The following is a 16,889-nucleotide window of genomic DNA, read 5'->3' on the forward strand; positions in this document are numbered from 1 at the left end:
CACAAAGGTGACCGTGGCTGTGTGCGTCCCGAGGAAATCCAGCTTTATTCCTCCTTGCCCCTCTCACCAGGCTGCTGGGGAGCTTGTTTCCCTGCGCGGCACACGGGCTGGTCAAGCATCGCATTTAGGGGCCAGCTGCAGCCGTCAGAGGACGAATCAACCACGGATACCTACACGAGGGGGGATGCTTGGAGATGTTTCTCTCCGCTGACCAGGAAAGCCTGAATTATTTGATTAGAGAGCAGATGCTATCACGCAGCTACAGCTCAGAGGGTTTGGCTCCAGCCAGATCACACGTTTTTCTGATTTCTTTTGTCTGATGAATAAAGCAGCTCGCGTTCCCAGCGCTGATAACAAACAGAGAGCTGTGTCCGTGATGGTTTTGGGCTTTGATAAAAGAAGTTGCGGAAGGATGGGATTTTTTTTTAAATGGGATTATAAGAAAACAATAGTCTCATCGCTGCTTTTGCTTATTTTGACTTTAGAACTCACAAGCAAATCAACAACTGACTTAATTCCTGCTTTCCCAGCTTTTCGGCCAGTGAATTCACTGGCTCTAAGCAGCCAAGATCTCTAAGCTCTCTCTAATTCATGACAACAAGCTTGGGTCAGCTCCTGCCCTCAGAGGAGACAGCTCGTCTTCCATGCCAACGGCAACGAGACCGTAGGGATGAAGGCATTTAAAGTGATTCCAGAAATGACCCCGGACAGCTGGAAAAGGGATATTTGGGGTTAAACCTGGTGCCTGCACAGGCACGAGGGCAGAAATACCACATGGACATCTGCCTTGCTGCGAATCAGAACTACACGTGACGTGCAGTGCCATTAGAGCTCTGCTACCGGGCATCACACCTGCATTTCAACCGGCTCCAGGAGCTCCTGCTGAACATTTGGCAGCATTGGCGGACTTGGCCTTTTGTTCCTGATCAGACTGGGAAGGGAGGAGAAGAAGAAAGCAAAGCAAAGGCCCTCTTCAGTCAGGAACTACAAACGGGGCTCTGCAAGGCGGGCAGGTAAGCCGCACGCTACAAAGGAAGGACAGACGCGCCAATAAACCGGAATTTACAGCCCTACAGCCCCCCAGTCGGGGCCCCAAAGAAATGCCACCGTTTCCTGAGCTTCCAGCTGTCCCAGCGGTCCTACCTCATTCAGAAAAACAGCGTTTTCCACCAGAATTGCTTGGCTGTACTGAAAACCATCCTGAGACGCAGAATCCAAGCAGCAGCTTTGCAGCACTGAAACCGCTGTCTGCAGCAGCGAACTCGACTCTTGTGACTCCGGATGAAAACCTTGGGGGGAGAAAAGCCAAATATTAATCCTGGCCATTCCCAGGTCGGTGCAGGGCCTCAGCAGGGCCGGGTGGCAGCTGGCTGTGACACTGATTTAACAAGCCCAGATCTCCACAGAGCCGATCTATCAGCTCTGAGGCTCCCACTGGGATGTCTCCAGCAGCTCCCCTCCAGCCACGCAGCCCCCAGGTCTTGGTCTGAAAGCAAAACTGCCCTCAGCCAGGAGGAAAAGGGGCTGGCTCTTGGCTAGCGAGCTCTTAAACGTTCTTTCTTCGCAACAGAAAAAAAAAAGGGAAATTGTTAACAACTGCCAAAGAAGCAAAACCTGCTGGCAAATTAACTTTACGACCTCTGAGCAGGTCAGAGTTTTTTCTCTTGTGCTAAAAAGCTGCTTAGATTTGCGGTGAGCTCCTGCAGGCTGCGAGAGCTGACTCCTGCACACGACTGGTCTGTGGTCAGGTTGGTTGCTTGGGGTTATCGGTTTTTGCTCTAAAGGTCTTAACAAACGTGGTTTTCAGTGCCACGAGGGCAAGCCCTCCCACACAGCCCCAACAGGCAGAGCCTTCCCAAAGCCCAAATCCTCTCCAGATATCTCCTAAGGAAAACATCCCGGTAAAACGCTTCCCAACAGCTCCCCACCAAGCAGAGATCCCAAAGCATTCACCAAATGAAACACACGTGCAGAGCCAAAGGAAAGCCCCGCAGTATTTACACTCCTGCAGCTGCTGACATCCAGATATCAATGAAAGCAGCCATGCAGAAACACGGCAAATCCTGGGCTCGGTCCCTGGTGCACATTTACAAAGCTTTACTGCTGGCGATGATTCACGACCTACGGGATTTCAAATCTCGAGCTGAGCTCGCGGCACAGACACGCCAAAAAAGTTTATCGCTTACGGCCCCGTGAACTTAAAAAAATATAAAAGCAATCGTCTACGAGGAGGGAAGCGTGGAAACCTCCAAACCTCACGCCAAGGTTTCGCACGCGGGCTGCTCTTTACGAAAAGCCTCCCAGCAATTTTTGGAGACAAACGGCTGAGGCCCCGTTTCAACCTCCAGAGCAGAAAGACCCACGTTCATTGGCGATGAGCAGGACAGCATCAGGCACTGCTCTGCAACCTCCCTGGGGTTTGAATCCTGTATTCAAAGGGTCGGTTTTCATCTTTCCCTCCCCTCGACTTAAATAAATAAATAAATGAGAACTATTTAGAGAAATAACAAGATTTGTGACACAGGTGAACTACTCAAGGTCAATAAAGGATCTTTTAAAAGGGGCAGAGGAAAATAACAGCTCGAACTGTGTGCATCGAGATCACCCAGCTGCTCAGCGAGCCTGAACTACTGGGCGTAACGGGAGACAGCGTCTGCCCTGTGCCAAGCAAAAGACAAATGCGGACGTGGCAAAAGGTGGGGCGAAAACGCTATAAAAACGCGTCCAGAAATAGGTAGGGACAGAAATTGGGAGCATGGAAAGGGAAGCCTTTAAAAGTACTTTTGCCCCCCGAGCTCGCATCTTTCGCGCCCTCTCGTATGCCCTTCCTGCAGCCCCACTTCCAGGCGATGCCCCTGTGAGCACCAGATGGAAGTGGTCTGAAAGCAGGTGAACCCAACCGGGCTCTCAGGGCCGAAAAACAAAAGATAAAGAGGTCTTGCAGACCTCCGCCAGTATTATCGCTTTCTCTCTTTGAGCCTAACGAGGATAGGAAGGGATACGCCTGCTCGTCTTTTCCCTCACTTGCCTCTCGTTTTTTGCTTTGTCTCTCACTCCCTCTTGCATCCTCCGAGTCTCAAGGCAGCAGTCAGCGAGCTCAGCCTCCCCCACGTGAATCAGAGCGGGGAATTACGTCCCAGCTCTGCGCAAAGGCTCGGACCGAACGCCAAACCCCTTTCTGCTTCTAACCCCCCCCCTCCGGCACATCCAGAGCCACGTCGCGACCTGCGGAGCAGCAACAGACCTGTCCTCAGCATCTTCTCCAGACTAACCGAGCCCGGCTCCCTCCACCGCTCCTCTTGGCCCAAAAGCACCGGGCTGCAACGGGCGCTAGGTAATCCCGTGGCTCCTGCTCTGAGCGCCTCGCTCCTCGGGGCTCGGCACTCCGCTCCTCCCGCTGAAACCGCCGTGCAACGCCGCGTCCTCGGCAAGTCTGGGGAAAGACTGAGACGGGAAGAGCGTGAGAAAGGCCGCGGCCGAACCCCGCTGCGTGTTTCCAGACGCCAAGACACCGAGCTGACCAGGGAGCTCCCGGGGTTAAAAACCCCTTCGGGAGCAGAACGTCGAGGGTGTGAGGTGCTAAATCAGCAAAAGCCTCGGATATTCTCGCAGGGGTGAAAGCGAAAGGCTTTTTGAAAAGCCCGGGAAGCTCTGGGAAGTGCAACATAAGCAGCAATTTTGCAAGTTGCAAGTCAAACATTTGCTCCTTCTGTTCCCTGCGAGTTCGGCTGCTGTGTCAAAAATGAAAGCCCAGGAAATCCCCCCCAAAAAAAGTTGCTGCAGAAATACATAAATAAACGAGATGAAACAATCACAGAGTGTGGCACCGAGCCCGGCGGCTTGCTGTGACCCCCACCTTCCATTTCAGGTTTCGGAAGCTCCTTCAGATCTGTTCCCACCCCAAAGAAGAGTCTTCGCCCCTAGAAACATCCACAAAACCCTGACACAAGTCCGGGCTGCAATTTCGTGCGGCCCTCGCCGCTCCGTGCGCAGGCTCTGAGCGGGTGAAACCGAAAGCGCCTCAAGCAGAAGCAAAAGTGAAAGCGGCCGGCCTCCCTCCGAGCAGCTTGGACGTGCCACCACCCGGCATCCTCTCCGGGGACAGGGACAGCGCAGACACGTGGTAAAATGGATGGATGGACTGGGCCCAGCACGGCCAGGTCCAGGTGAACCCGCGGCGGGTGTTATCCGTGCCCTGAAATCCTCGGGAAGGGGCTCGCAGCCTGTCCTGGTGGATTTCCTACGCCGGCAGCGCGGGAGAGGAGCGGTCGCCGCTGCAGCTACTCACGCCGTAAATCGGGAGCCGCGCGCTGCTGCTCCCCTCCCCGATTTTGGGCTCCTGCAGGAGCTGGATGCCGGTCAGCGGGGCTGGCCGACGCCAAGCAGCTCACGCTTCTCCCCAACACGATCCTCGCTTGGCTCGGCCACCTTCAGGCGACCTCTGGATGGCCTCACCACGCACCACTTCCAAAGCCGGCCCAGCAGGAAAGAAAACCCACGGCTTCTGAACCGCTCCCTAGCGCAGGCTTGCACGGAGAACGAGGTTTGCGTTTCTTTTAGCCTTAAATTTTTTTTTTGCAGGCATTTAAATGCTGTCAGATCTCCAAAAATCGGCCACCCAGCGCGGTCAACGCTCGCTGAACACAGCCGCAGAGCTCAAGGATTCCCGTACTGCAAGGTGAGGCTCCTTAGGACCGTCCTCCCGTCTTTTTTGGCTCTGCCGACGTCCACTTTCTCTTCCTTTCTCATTTCCCATCCTGCTTTTGCCGCTCTCGCTCCTTAGCCGCTCGATTTTACTTTCCAATCGCCCCCGGCGCGCAGTAATTACTGTGACAATTACACAAACTGTCCCTTTTAATCCAGCATTATAAAATACCTGCCCGATCAAACTCCTTTCAGCTACAGCCCGCACGGCCCAGTGTTTATAATGAGCCTTGCTTCGTCGGTGCTGAAGCGCTCCCGCGCAGAGAAGCCGCTTGACTCTTTCAGCGTGAGGCCAAAATTGGGCCAAATTCCGCCAGAATAGGGGCATCTGCCAACTGATCACCTGAGGCAGGCCCCAGAGGCCGCTCCGTGCAGCACGGCAGAGCGGTCCCCGCCACGGAGACCGCGTCCAGGCGCTACGGCACTGTTAGCAGGGCACTGAAGCAGGGAACGATTTGCCTTGGCTTATTTGAGCCTCTCGGGGTTTTTTTTTTTTGCATTTTAACGTGGGTTCTTCAAAGCCTTCCAGCCTCAAAATACGCCCCCCTACACCAGCCAAGCGCCTCGTTCCTGCTCCTCCTGCCATTATCGGCCGCTTTTCCAGCTTTACTGCTTCCCAGTGCCTTTTGCTTTTGCTTTCTCGCCTTTTTCCTTCCCATTCTTTCCACCATGAGATGCAGGCGGCTGTTCTAGCCTCGTATTTTTAGGGGTTTCACTGAGCGGAGCCGGCTGAACCTGCCTCCTGGGGACGGAGGGGCTCCCATACCAAGCTGCCCCGTCTGAAGGTCTCACCACAGGAGGCTGCAGAGGGGTTAAAAAAGATCCCATCAGATCTGCGGGGGGAAAAAAAATAATCGATTAAATACCAATTCCAGCTCTTCCCGAGGCACAAACCTTCGGCAGGCAGCACGAGCGCTCCGAAGGAGTGCTGGATGGCCGTCCCCTTGCCGTGTTTTTCCTAAATTGGCGGCTCCTGGAGTCGGGGCACCGGCTAAGACAGATGCGAGGGCTCAGCTGGGATATCCCAGTGAATCAGCACGAGGTTTTACCCCCGGCCGGCACCAGGTGACGGATGCGTGCTGCCACATCAGCGCGAGCACGGGCAGGACGCACCTCGTACTCTATGCAAGACCAGCAGCTTATCGAGGCGATCACCCTGCAACTGCTGCGGGGCTCCTGCAAGTAAATCGCTGTAACAGGTAATCCCAAAGCACCTCTCCGCAGCGGACGTCTCCTCGTGCTCACGCGAAGAGAGCCACGGGCTCGCACGGAAGTTCGAGAGCCTCGTAACTGTGAGGTTTTTCCCCCCAGAAATGCTCGCTTTGAGCATTCAAATTGCTGCGGCAAGGGGAAATTCTTGGGTGGCACGGCTCTCCGGGTCGTATTTAAAACCACCTCTGGGATCAGGAAGCGCGGACACCTTGGCTGCAAGAGCATTTTAAAGGCTTTTCATCTCAGTATCGGAGACTGTCAGTATTGATTTAGACCACCTTTTAGGACTTGGGCTACGCAGGGTGCTGAGGCAGCCTCTCAGGAGAGCTACCACTCCGCCCAGAGGATCAGCGACCTTTCCAGGGTCAGCTCTGTGGGATTTTTTTTTTCCCCTGGAGGGTGATGCAGCCTTAGGACAGCTCACGGAGAGGTGGGGGGCCCTGCCCTTGGCTGGGCAAAGCCACAGCTGCCCCAGTCTGGTGTTGGTGACGGTCTACACAGAGCCAGAGTCCTGCTCCAGAGAAACCTTTCTTTGATTTGAACATTTCTTTGATTTTATAACCTCCCTCCCGTTACCTTCAGCTGCTCACGTAGTTGAGGATGTGGTTATTACGGGTTTTCTCTCGTTAATACACCACGCAGGCAGTTGTTGCTGCCGTTCATCTCAGCAGATGCTCCTCCAAGGCCTCTCCTGCTGCAGCTCCCCCCCTTCTGTCACCTTCTAATGGGTTGCCAGCTGTCGTGGATTCATCCAGCTGCAGGTGTCCGCACCGACTCTTCCCAAATCTAGCACTACGCCAGGTATTTTAGCACTTGGACAACCGGAGATCCCTTTAAAAAATCAGCCAGCCCAACAGCTCTCCCTGCTAGCACACCCTGGCCTAAAACAGTCAGTCTTGATGCCGTGGGAGAGCTGGAGACGCGCGCGCAGCAAGCCCCAAGCCCGCTGCTGACAGGTTTACCTTTGCTCCGGGATATTTCACGGATCCCTCGCTTGCAGCCCGCGGGCTCTACGTTGAAACCCACACGTTAAAACCCGGGCAACCGCAGCGTACCCGCAGAGCAAATCCAGCCCTCCCGAGAAACGTCGCCGTGGCTCCTCCGCTGCTGCTCAGGACATGCCAAAAAAATTGATGCCAGCGATGTCCTGGACTCGAAGTTCAAGCTCTGCAGTGATGCCTGGGGTTTGCCAACGTACAGGAGGCTTTGTGAGAGCAACGCTCCACGTGTTAAAAACAACTTTCGCAATGAACAGCTCCTTCACGGCCTTTCCATTTGGGGAAAGGAAAAAAAAAAAGAAGCGTTTGTGGCTGGAAAAGTGGGCTTATAGGTACCCTGACTGAAAAAAAATGCAGCTACACTCCTCCAAACTGCCAGTCACTTACTTATTTTTGCCTTCGAGCGAGCCTGAGAACCTCCAAAACAGGGCCAGAACCTTCCTTTGGCTTGTTTCTTCTGCTCTCACCATGGATGCTCTCCTTTTAGAGTCGACTTTCTTTCTTGTTCTGCTCGATTTGGCAACAAACCTCTACCCACACGTTCTCTGCGGACCCTTTGGTTACAGAAATTACCAAGACACACTTCCAGTTTCAAGTACAAAACAGAACCAAAGCCAAACGCTAAAATCTACCCCACGTGCATGCCAGCTTCAGACATCCACCAGAACTTTCAGGTAGTAATTTTTTTACCATCAGAAAGAACAAAAAGCCAAAGAGTGCCAAAACTGCATTTACCAAGAAGGACAAGCATTTCACTTTCTCGTCTCAAAGTGATTTGAACCAATAAATATCCGTGCTTTAGCCAACGCCGAAGCGACCACCATGCGTATTTCATGTAAATAAAACTGGCCCAATTCCGCCAAAACTGTAATGCCACGGGCGTTTTTCTTGCTGGCTACACTGATCTTCGCAAGCGCTTGCCCCAGCGCTCCTTCTCTTCCCCTGCTGGTACAGTCGAGGCTGAGTAATGCAAAAAAACAGCGAACTGCGGTAGAAAATTAAGTCAAGGAGCTACTTTTAATCCAGGCGGGTTCAGCATCTGGACTGCCAATGCAGCTCAGAGTCTGGCAGGACATAGATAGGGAGTATCAGGGGGTCAGTGTTTGGGGACAGGGAACGCTGAAGCTAGCCCTGCTGCTGCAGAAAACATCAGGTTTAACAGGAACACTAAAAATAGACCTAACTAGTATGTAAAACCAGTTTCAGTGCCACGTAATGCGATCTCTAGTCCCGGGCAAGCACTTACTTTTCTTCTTATCAGAGAAGATAGGGAATTCTCTGACCAAATGTTTTTTTAAAATTGGAAAAGAGCAGCTTCTGCGAAAGCAGTCATTTTCTTGACAATGTGCTGTACCTAACCCACGCAGGTATGATCTCCGGGCGCAATCACAGGACATCTTGCGCAGCAGAAGACCTGTGTTTGTCTCCCCCTTCGTTAATGTACGCACCGTAACGAGATCCACCGAGCAACGCCAAGAAACGTCCACTCCGAAACAAGCAGCGACCCAACGCTCGGGGTAAAACCACCGGGTTGATGTCTGACCTGAATCCCACAGAGCTGAGCTTTACCCATCTCCTGCACCCACCACGAGTGCCAAGCCCCTGGGCTGCTGACTATTCTGCACCACGCAGGCTTTCTTGCATTTAAAAAAAAAAAAAAGCAAAAACGTTGTTTCCACGCAGAAAGGAACGTGTTTTACAACTATTTTTGTGTCATTCGCGCTCCTGCCTGCTCCGTCTACCCAGATTAACCCCAGTTAAGGAGTGCACGCAGCTTGGCGAGCTGTGGGACAACTTGGGGGGATGATCTGGAGGCAGAATTGTGCAAAACCGGTGTGGAAATACCATTTCCACCCCCTAAAGCTGCTTCACAGCCCAGCAGGGCGGCACGGCCGCTCCAAAGGGGAAACAAAGAGGCCTGCCAGCCTTCGCCCTGCATGTATGTCGTAGGGAAGGGGCCGTATGCCATGACCCGTTTGTATTTCCACCTCCTGCTCCTGAAGGGCACCTGCAGGGACAAAACCCAGCTCCCAAGGACGGCCCCAGGGCACGTGCGGTGCAAATCCCAGAACCGACCGCAGCTTTTCCCAACCGTTTCCAGCACACAGCCGCAAGCGGGAGGCGGGACAGCCCGTGGCTTCCCCGAGAAGCCAAGGTGACATTAAAAAAAAAGGCTTTTTTTTAATGGGTTCGAAGGCCTGCAGGAGGCTTGGGGCTGGCGTCCTTAGGGCTGAGCAGGTGCCTCCATCCGGGGGCTGCTGCGGAGGGACCCCAAAAAGGTCCCTGGAAGGGGGGTGTTAAGGGGTCCCGGTCCCTGGAAGGGGGTCTTAGGGGGGATAGGGGGGTAAACACGGATGGGTTTGCCCTTCCCAGAGGAAGGGATGGGGCCGGTGTTAGGGATGGGGGCCGGTGGAAGGGATGGGGGCCGGTGTTAGGGATGGGGGCCGGTCCCCGCTCACCCGTGGCCGGCCCTCCGGCCGCCTCCTGCCGCCTCTCGCCCATAGCAGCCGGGGCTCTCCCCTCTCCTCGCCGCTCCGCTCCGGCCCTGGCCGCTCCTCCGTTCCTCGCCGCCGCCGCCACCACCACAGCCACCATCGCCACCACAGCAGCCGCCGCCGCCGCCGCCGCCGTCACCGCCCGCCCGGCCCTCGGCACGGCTCCGTCCTCGGGCCGGGCGGGCCGGCGGGCTCAGGGGGAGCGGGGCGGCACGCGGGGCGGGCGGGCAGCCGGCAGCCGCCATCCGCCGGCCCCAGGAAGGGGAAGGGAGGAAAGAGCCGGCCGAGGGCGGGCCGAGGGCGGGCGGCGGCGAAGTTGGGGAGGGCTGGGGGTGGAGGGGGGGGGGCGGGTAAAAAAACAGAAAGTGAAAACTGAACCGGAAAGACAGCGCGGCCGCGCCCGCCGCTTTCCTCTTCCCGCAGGTCACCGCCGGACCGAGCCGGGCAAGGCACGGCCGCGGGGATGCGGGTGCTGGGCGGGCTTCGGCTCAGCCGTCCGTCAGCCCATTGCCCCGAGCCGCTTGGTGCCTTCGCTCAGTGCCTTCCCTCAGCCCCCCGCAGCTTTCTCCGAGCCCCTTCCCTCAGCGCCTTGGTGCCATCACTTAGTCCCCCTCAGCCCCCTTGGTGCCTTCCCTCAGCCCCCTTGGTGCCTTCCTTTAGCAGCCTTCCCTCAGCCCCCCGCAGCCTTCTCTGAGCCCCTTAGTGCCTTTGCTTAGTCCCCTTCAGTCCCCACAGCCCCTTCCCTCAGCTCCTTCCCTCAGCCCCCCGCAGCCTTCCCTAATCCCTTTCACTGAGCTCCCTGGTGCCTTCCCTTAGCCCCTCTCAGTCCCCTGATGCCTTCCCTCAGCCCCCCTCAGTCCTCTGATGCCTTCCCTCAGCCCCTTCCCTGATCCCTTCAGCACCTTTCTTCAGCCCCTTCCCTCAGCCCCCCACAGCCATCCCTGAGCCCCTTGGTGCCTTCCCTTAGCAGCCTTCCCTCAGCTCCTTCCCTCAGCAGCCTGGTGCCATCCCTCAGCGCCCTTCAGCCCCGTCCCTGATGCCTTCAGCACCTTTCTTCAGCCCTTCTCTCAGCCCCTTGCCCCTCAGTCCCCACCTCATGTCCCGGGGCCTCTCCCTCACCTCAGTCCTTCTCTCATGCCCTCAGTGCCTTTCTTTGGCCCTTGGTGCCTTCTCTGGTCCCTCTTCAGGCCCACCCCTCAGGGCCTTCCCTCATCCTTTCAGCGCTTATCTTCAGCCCTTTTCTCAGCCCCTTCTTTCACCCCTCAGCACCCTCCTTCATCCCCTCGTCCCTTCACAAAATCATAGAAAGGCCGAGGTTGGAAGGGACCTCTGAACATCATCCAGCCCAACACCCTGCCGAGCAGGATCACCTAGAGCACGTCGTGCAGGATGGCACCCGAGGCGGGTTCTGAATATCTCCAGAGAAGGAGACTCCACAACCCCTCTGGGCAGCCTGTCCCAGTGCTCTGTCACCCTCACAAAGAAGGGCCCCCTCATATTGCGCCGGAACCTCCTGTGCTTCAGTTTGTGCCCGTCGCTTCTCGTCCTGTCGCTGGGCACAACTGAAAAGAGACTGGCTCCATCCTCTCGACACCCTCCCCTAAGATGTTTATATACATTAATGAGACCTCCCCTCAGCCTTCTCTTTTCCAGGCTAAACAGGCACAGTTCTCTCAGCCTGTCCTCGTACAACAGGCGCTCCAGTCCTTTAATCATCTCCGTAGCCCTCCTCTGGACTCACTCCAGTAGCCCCATGTCCCTCTTGTACTGGGGAGCCCAGAACTGCACGCGGTGCTCCAGGTGGGGCCTTCTCTCATCGCTCCCTTCATCCCCTCAGCCCTGTCCCCGCTGCTCCCTGTCCCCACGCCCCCAGGTCCCAGGGTGGCCCTGGGCCCCGCTCCGCAGTGTCCCCGGGGAAGGGGTCCCCATGCAGTGGGGTTGCTCGTTTGCCCCTTTTAAACAGGATTTCCCCCAGCGTGTTTCAAAGTGCCTGCTCACCGCCAGGCACTCGTGGTTTTAGTTCCTCTTGAAAACGAGGAAAGCTCCCCTTGAAAATAAGGAAGTGTGTGGCCTGGGGCTGGATTTACTCCAAGAATGAACACTTAAAGAGAGAAAAAAAAAAAAAAAGAGATAAATAATCCAGTTTCCCTCCACTACCTGGGATCACAGAAACGGGCTGCGGGGCTTTGTTCTCACTCCTCTCTTCCCTTGCCATCATGGGGAGGCGCCCAGTCGTCCATGCTCTGCTCAGGCCAGGCTGTGTCTCTACCAGCTGTTGCAATAGGTGGTGCAAGGAGCAAGGTGAGCTGGGCTCAGCCGACCGCCTGCGCAAAGCGTTGAGCAACCATCGTGCCGTTGGGGTGCCCCAGCTCTGGATTAACTCCGGTTTGGGTGTATTTTTACACGTTGGGGTAGTCACAGCCTCAGCAAAGGGAGGAAAAAAAAAAAAAAAGAAAGAATAACGAGGTGATGATGTGAGAGCCCACTTGGCATTCGCTCAGTAGTCAAGGCGATGCTGCAGGTCGTTAGCATGCTGTTGAGGTAATTACGCCATCTTAACACCTCACCGCCACAATAGCAGGGAGTGCAAGGTGCTATTAACCAGTGGAAGAAACGAAGGTGTGGGGAAGAGTAAGGGATTTTTCCAGGGTCCTGCAGTCAGCGATGGCAATCGTGCTCTGACCGTGTAGCAGCGCCTCAACGATTTGCCTGAGTCCTCCTAGGTCCTACTGACACGTCAGAGACTGGAATTCTTGTTGGTGTTGCTGGTCCTGAATGCAGCTACCCAAGGAGTAAGAAAAAAAGGCTTTCCACGTCCCCATGCTGCAATATTTGGGTCATATGTATGCACGTTTAGTGTCCCCAGTTGTCCCACGAGGGTGGAAGATGGACAGCCCCGTGTAGCTGTGGGCCTTGCTCTAGGAGACAGGAGAAGGACCCTGAGGTACCGCAGCAGCTGTAAGGAAACACAGATTTATAGTATTGGGAATTATTTCTGATGAGGCAAATTAGGATTTGTGGGGTGAGCTCCTTTCTCAGTGAGTAGTTCCCATTTCGTGTTATGAAAACATAAGGAATTCGAGGGATAAGGAATTTGTCGTCAAGGAATTTGATGGGAATTTGATAAGGAATTTGTCATCAGTTTTTGGTGGGGGAGAGTAATGACTGGAGCCGCTGGAGGTCAGGCACCATTTCTACCTGGGGTTTTTATGTCAGTGGCTCTTCACACCTCTGTAAGAGGAAAGCCCATGGTCTGACTTTGGCGTGGGCCTATTTCCTGGCAATTCACTATTTTGGCTTCTTTGAAAGAATGACTCATAACGTTTTCTCTAAAATAAGGAAGTAGTCGTCTGAAGATCTGCTTCCTCTTTTATTCAGAAAAAAAATATGAATGATACATGCAGATGCTGTCAGTCATTTCTTTCTCAGAAGAGACAGAAAATAGTTGCAATGAAATGAATCAGCTGGGAGGTGGAAGCAGCAGTTCCTGAAAATGATAGTCGCCTCCCGTGTAAAGACAACAAGCCAAAGATAAAGCAAATAATTATCTTTGAGATCATTATTGACTGTGTGGGGTAGCATTAGCATTCCCAGCTGCTGTGTGAAGCGTACAGACCCAGCCTGCAAACACAGAATGGCGCAGGACCTGTGGGCTCCCTCCCTGTTTCCTGTCGTGTGTAAATCTTGGGACAGCAGATGACACAGAAATACAGGGAAACACTGAGTTTTTCTTTTATAGGTGACAGGAAAGAAGATAAGCTTGGCTTTCGCTTGGTTTCTGAAGAAAATGAAGCTCATGATTGTGCTATTTCTATCTGTCTCTTCTGTTAACTTTTGAAGCCATCAGCTGGTTTCAGCCCAATTTGGCAGTGACATGGTGGTTTCATAGGCTCCTTTCTTCAATTTTCTAGAAAATCTGTGGCCTGCTGGATCACCCTCTTTGTCTCCTGCCTGTGAGAGCACCCAAAGTGCGAACTGCCCACTTGGCTGCTGCAGAGGGAATCCAGATGGGAGGAGGTCGCTTGTGGCTGAAGGTAATTCTAAATAAATGTTTGCATTTGCATGGACCTCAAAGCCAAACATGTTGGATACGCTGCACCCCACATCTGGCTGGCACTGCTGATGCCCAGTGTTATAAATTCCAGCACAACTGCTCTTTCACTGGCACAGCTGTCAGGACAGATTAGAGCAGGTCTTAGAGATAAAATGCAAATACATGGAGATAATCATGGGTAGCTTTTGGGAGTGTGCTGAACTATCTGGTGGTCCTCTGCTGTGGAAACTTAAAGTCAGGTATGTCCAGTGGGGCGAGGGTGACTGCAGAAACGCAAAGGAACTGCAGGCAAGCAGCTGGAGCAGAGAGAAGAGGTGAAATGAGGTTCTGTCGCAGTGTTTTAGCATAATTTTATTTCAAGATGAAGTTTCCCCACCCAGGGGGCGCTTCCAGGAATGAAGCAGAGCAGGATTCTGCCTAACATTTTGCACAAATCTGCACCAAGAAGTTGCCTGGTTTTGGACAGAAATGAGCCTCAGCCAGCAGCCTCCCTAGATGCAGCATCGCCAAACCAGTTTGGAGAATTGCATAGGCCCCCGTGTCTGTTGTTTGGGCAACTTCTGATATGCAGTGGTAAAATAGCACATTCAGTGACATTTGGCTTGGGAAGTGTTGGCTCAGGACCTTCACTGAAAGAGAAAGAGGGGGAAGAGAGCTTGTGGATTTGGTTGACCTCTTTGGTAGCCCGTTATGTTTGGTCAGTCCTGCTGGTACGCCCAGTAAAAAACTTCATTTCTCTTTTTAAAGGCATCATGGAAAGTTTGTGTGAAGACTTCTGGGCACCTTAGCAGGGGTGGGAGCAGGCAGCTAACACATCAATGGCTGATGCACAGCAACACAAAGGTTGAGCCTTCCTGGTTTAATCCAGATGGACAGAAAGAGCTTTATTTCCACCCATTTCTGCTCTACTCCCTTTCTGTAAACGAGTGTTGAACCAAACAGCAAGGAAAAAGGTGAAACACAAAGTCAGGCATTTCTTGACCCCAAAGTCTACTTTATTCAACAGTGCTGTGAAGTGTGTCATCCATCCCTTATAATGCTGTCTTGCCACATCCTTCACTCAACTCAGGCAAAACTCCCACAGTCAGTTTGGGATCTTGCAGCAAGAGAACCAGATTTTGCCTAAGATCATTAATTTTTTCATCCTTTCATTAAAATATTAGGGGAAGTCCTCTGAAACACCAATGAAATGCCACCTTCAGCTCTGTACAGATGCAAGAGTCCTCCAGCACTGTGGTATGCGTGTATGGCTTCTCTGAGCATGAGTGTAACTTTAATCACCTGGTTTCCGAGTCTCTGGTGATGGACAGAGATCAAATTCAAAGGCTTATTCCACCCCAAGAAATAGCTGATTAAGTCTTCTCCATTGAACTCTTCCTTCTTATGAGCCCAGCACAAGTTTACCTTGGTAGGCCAGCTCATTTTCCAAGCCTACCGATGCTTTCAAGAGTCTCTCATCTCTGAGGACAGCCCAAATAACTCTTCACCTCTTGACACGCCCAACACATGTTGCTTCTTGCTTTCGTTGGAAAATGCATCGTGTTTTCATTGTGATTAAATTCCAATATTTGCTTGTGGTGTATTTGTTTAGTGTACGACTACCGCAGTAAAACACGGTTAAGATTTTCAGTTTCTAGATTGATTTATTTTTGTGTTTTTTTTTTTTTTTTTTTTTGGCTATTTTGGTATCTTGCAGCTTCCTAAGAAACCAACTTTTTGTTCAAGTTGTGGTGACAAACATTTGAGTAATTCTAGCAGCGCTGGGAGAAACAGAACCGAAGTTGCGAAAACAAACAAACAACCCCCTACAAAAGCCTCTGTCAAAACCCAGCTTGCTTTATGGTGTTTTCATGACTATAAAACCACACACTGCACACAAGGTCCAGTCAGGAAATGAGTCAAAAATGATGAGTGCAGATTAACATTTTCAGTGATGAACAAGTGGGTTTTTTTTCAAGTCTCTTCACCATTTTTTCCCTTTTTTTCCCAGTCATTATCGATGTAGTTTCTTAAAAATTAATAGCTGTGCTGCTTACCCTATTATTTGCAATGTAAACCTGGCAATCTCTGAAGACGGCGTGTTTTATGTAGTACTTTATAAACATTTTTTATTACTTTTTACCAGGCACACGACTAGAGCCAAGGGGATACAAGCTCGTTCCGTGACCAAAATGTTACTGCTTGATCATGGCAAAACGTGAGGCTACGTGTATGAGACTCCAGCTCTTCTAAACAAAATGTCTCTTTCCTCTCTTGAAGTAATCGGTCCTGTAGTAATTAAGCAGAGGGAGCATTTGCAATCAGTGTTATTATCTTCAGAGTTGTAAACATGCTTCAGAGCTGGTATTTGCTGGAGTAGGTTGTAGCACTGTTATTGCAGGCTATCTGCAGTTGCAGGGAAGTGACGTTTATAGTGGATTATATTCTCCTAGATGGAAATATAGATTGTGTCCATGACCCTCCCCAAGAACTGCTTTTATTCCACTCTCAGTGATTTCCAGCCTCTGTCTCCTTCCACACCATCCTGCCTTCTCCCCAGCGAAGCGGCGTGTGAAGCTCGGGAGGTGCTGTGTGCTGAGCCACGTCGGCCCATGCAGCGATGCTTAAACCCTTCCCTCAGGTACTATAAACCAGTCATAGTCATACTTTACGGAGGAGAAAACTGAGGAAATGAGTGCTTTGCTGGAGGCCAGATAAGAACTTTGTGAGGCTAGAACACAATCATTCCTAGCCTTTTGTTCCAACCAGCTGCTTTCAGGTGTTGTATATACATGAATATGTTTTAAAATAGGAATACTTATTCCTGATCTTATTAAACTGAGGTAGACACTGTTTTTCTCTTCACTTTATTGTCTGTATCCCAATTTCTTCATCTACAGCTGATCAACCCCCAGCCCCGTTGGAACTGCAGCTGGGATTACACACAGGTATTAGCAGAGCATGGCCATTTCTGCTGGCACTACCTGCTGTTCTCTGGTGCTAAGCAAAGTAGTTTATCCACTTAGTGTCATCCCTGGACAAACCCTGGGGCAAGAGGTGAGGGAATTTGCTTGGTTTTCCACAATCTCTTCCAGCCCTGCGTTTCTTTTCGGTGACAATGAATGGAATGTCAACTCTTTGCAACTTGAAATAACGACTGGAGGCCCTGACAAATCTAAAACCAAGTTTGCAGCTATCACATCCTGCCTTTGGGGCGGAACGAATGGCTGCAACTATGGACAGAAAGGATAACATCTCATGCTTTGTGAGGTCCCATCCTGGGCTAATCTTTGCGCTGTTGCAGTTGAAAGGAAAGCATTTTAAGTTTTATGTTGTTAGTGCAAACACTTGATTTTCTTATTAAGTGAAAGTGGGAGCAAGCCCGCCTCTGCGCTGAATGCAAGTTTCTCACTGGACTTAGTTCTTTGTCCTATAATGCAATTTTTA

The 16,889-nt window shown here is 52.3% G+C and overlaps 1 protein-coding gene and 1 long non-coding RNA gene across 8 annotated transcripts in view; one reads left to right on the top strand and one right to left on the bottom strand.

Moving 5' to 3' along the window:
• Window positions 1-11,820, bottom strand: part of TASOR2 (transcription activation suppressor family member 2) — a 39,119-nt gene extending 27,299 nt beyond the window's left edge. The window contains exons 1-3 of one of the 7 annotated variants that reach the window (XM_083841362.1): window positions 11,567-11,819; window positions 3,245-3,444; window positions 1,144-1,289 (exon numbers count right to left, since the gene is read on the bottom strand). In XM_083841362.1, coding sequence (XP_083697488.1) covers window positions 1,144-1,289; window positions 3,245-3,257 — 159 coding nt within the window. In that variant the 5' untranslated portion in view covers window positions 3,258-3,444; window positions 11,567-11,819. Of the gene's footprint in view, window positions 1-1,143; window positions 1,290-3,244; window positions 3,445-3,856; window positions 3,989-9,373; window positions 9,704-11,566 lie in introns of those variants that run through there. The other 6 variants (XM_083841363.1, XM_083841357.1, XM_083841358.1 and 3 more) reach the window with 6 other exon arrangements.
• LOC310901571 lies at window positions 4,541-15,563 on the top strand. Its single transcript, XR_014585902.1, has 4 exons — window positions 4,541-4,678; window positions 8,282-9,069; window positions 13,321-13,443; window positions 14,627-15,563. It is a non-coding gene; the product is annotated as an uncharacterized lncRNA (long non-coding RNA).
• The last annotated feature ends 1,326 nt before the right edge of the window (window positions 15,564-16,889 follow it).

This window comes from Anser anser (genome assembly GCF_964211835.1).
Source record: "Anser anser genome assembly, chromosome: 1".
NCBI classification, from domain to species: Eukaryota; Metazoa; Chordata; class Aves; order Anseriformes; family Anatidae; genus Anser; species Anser anser.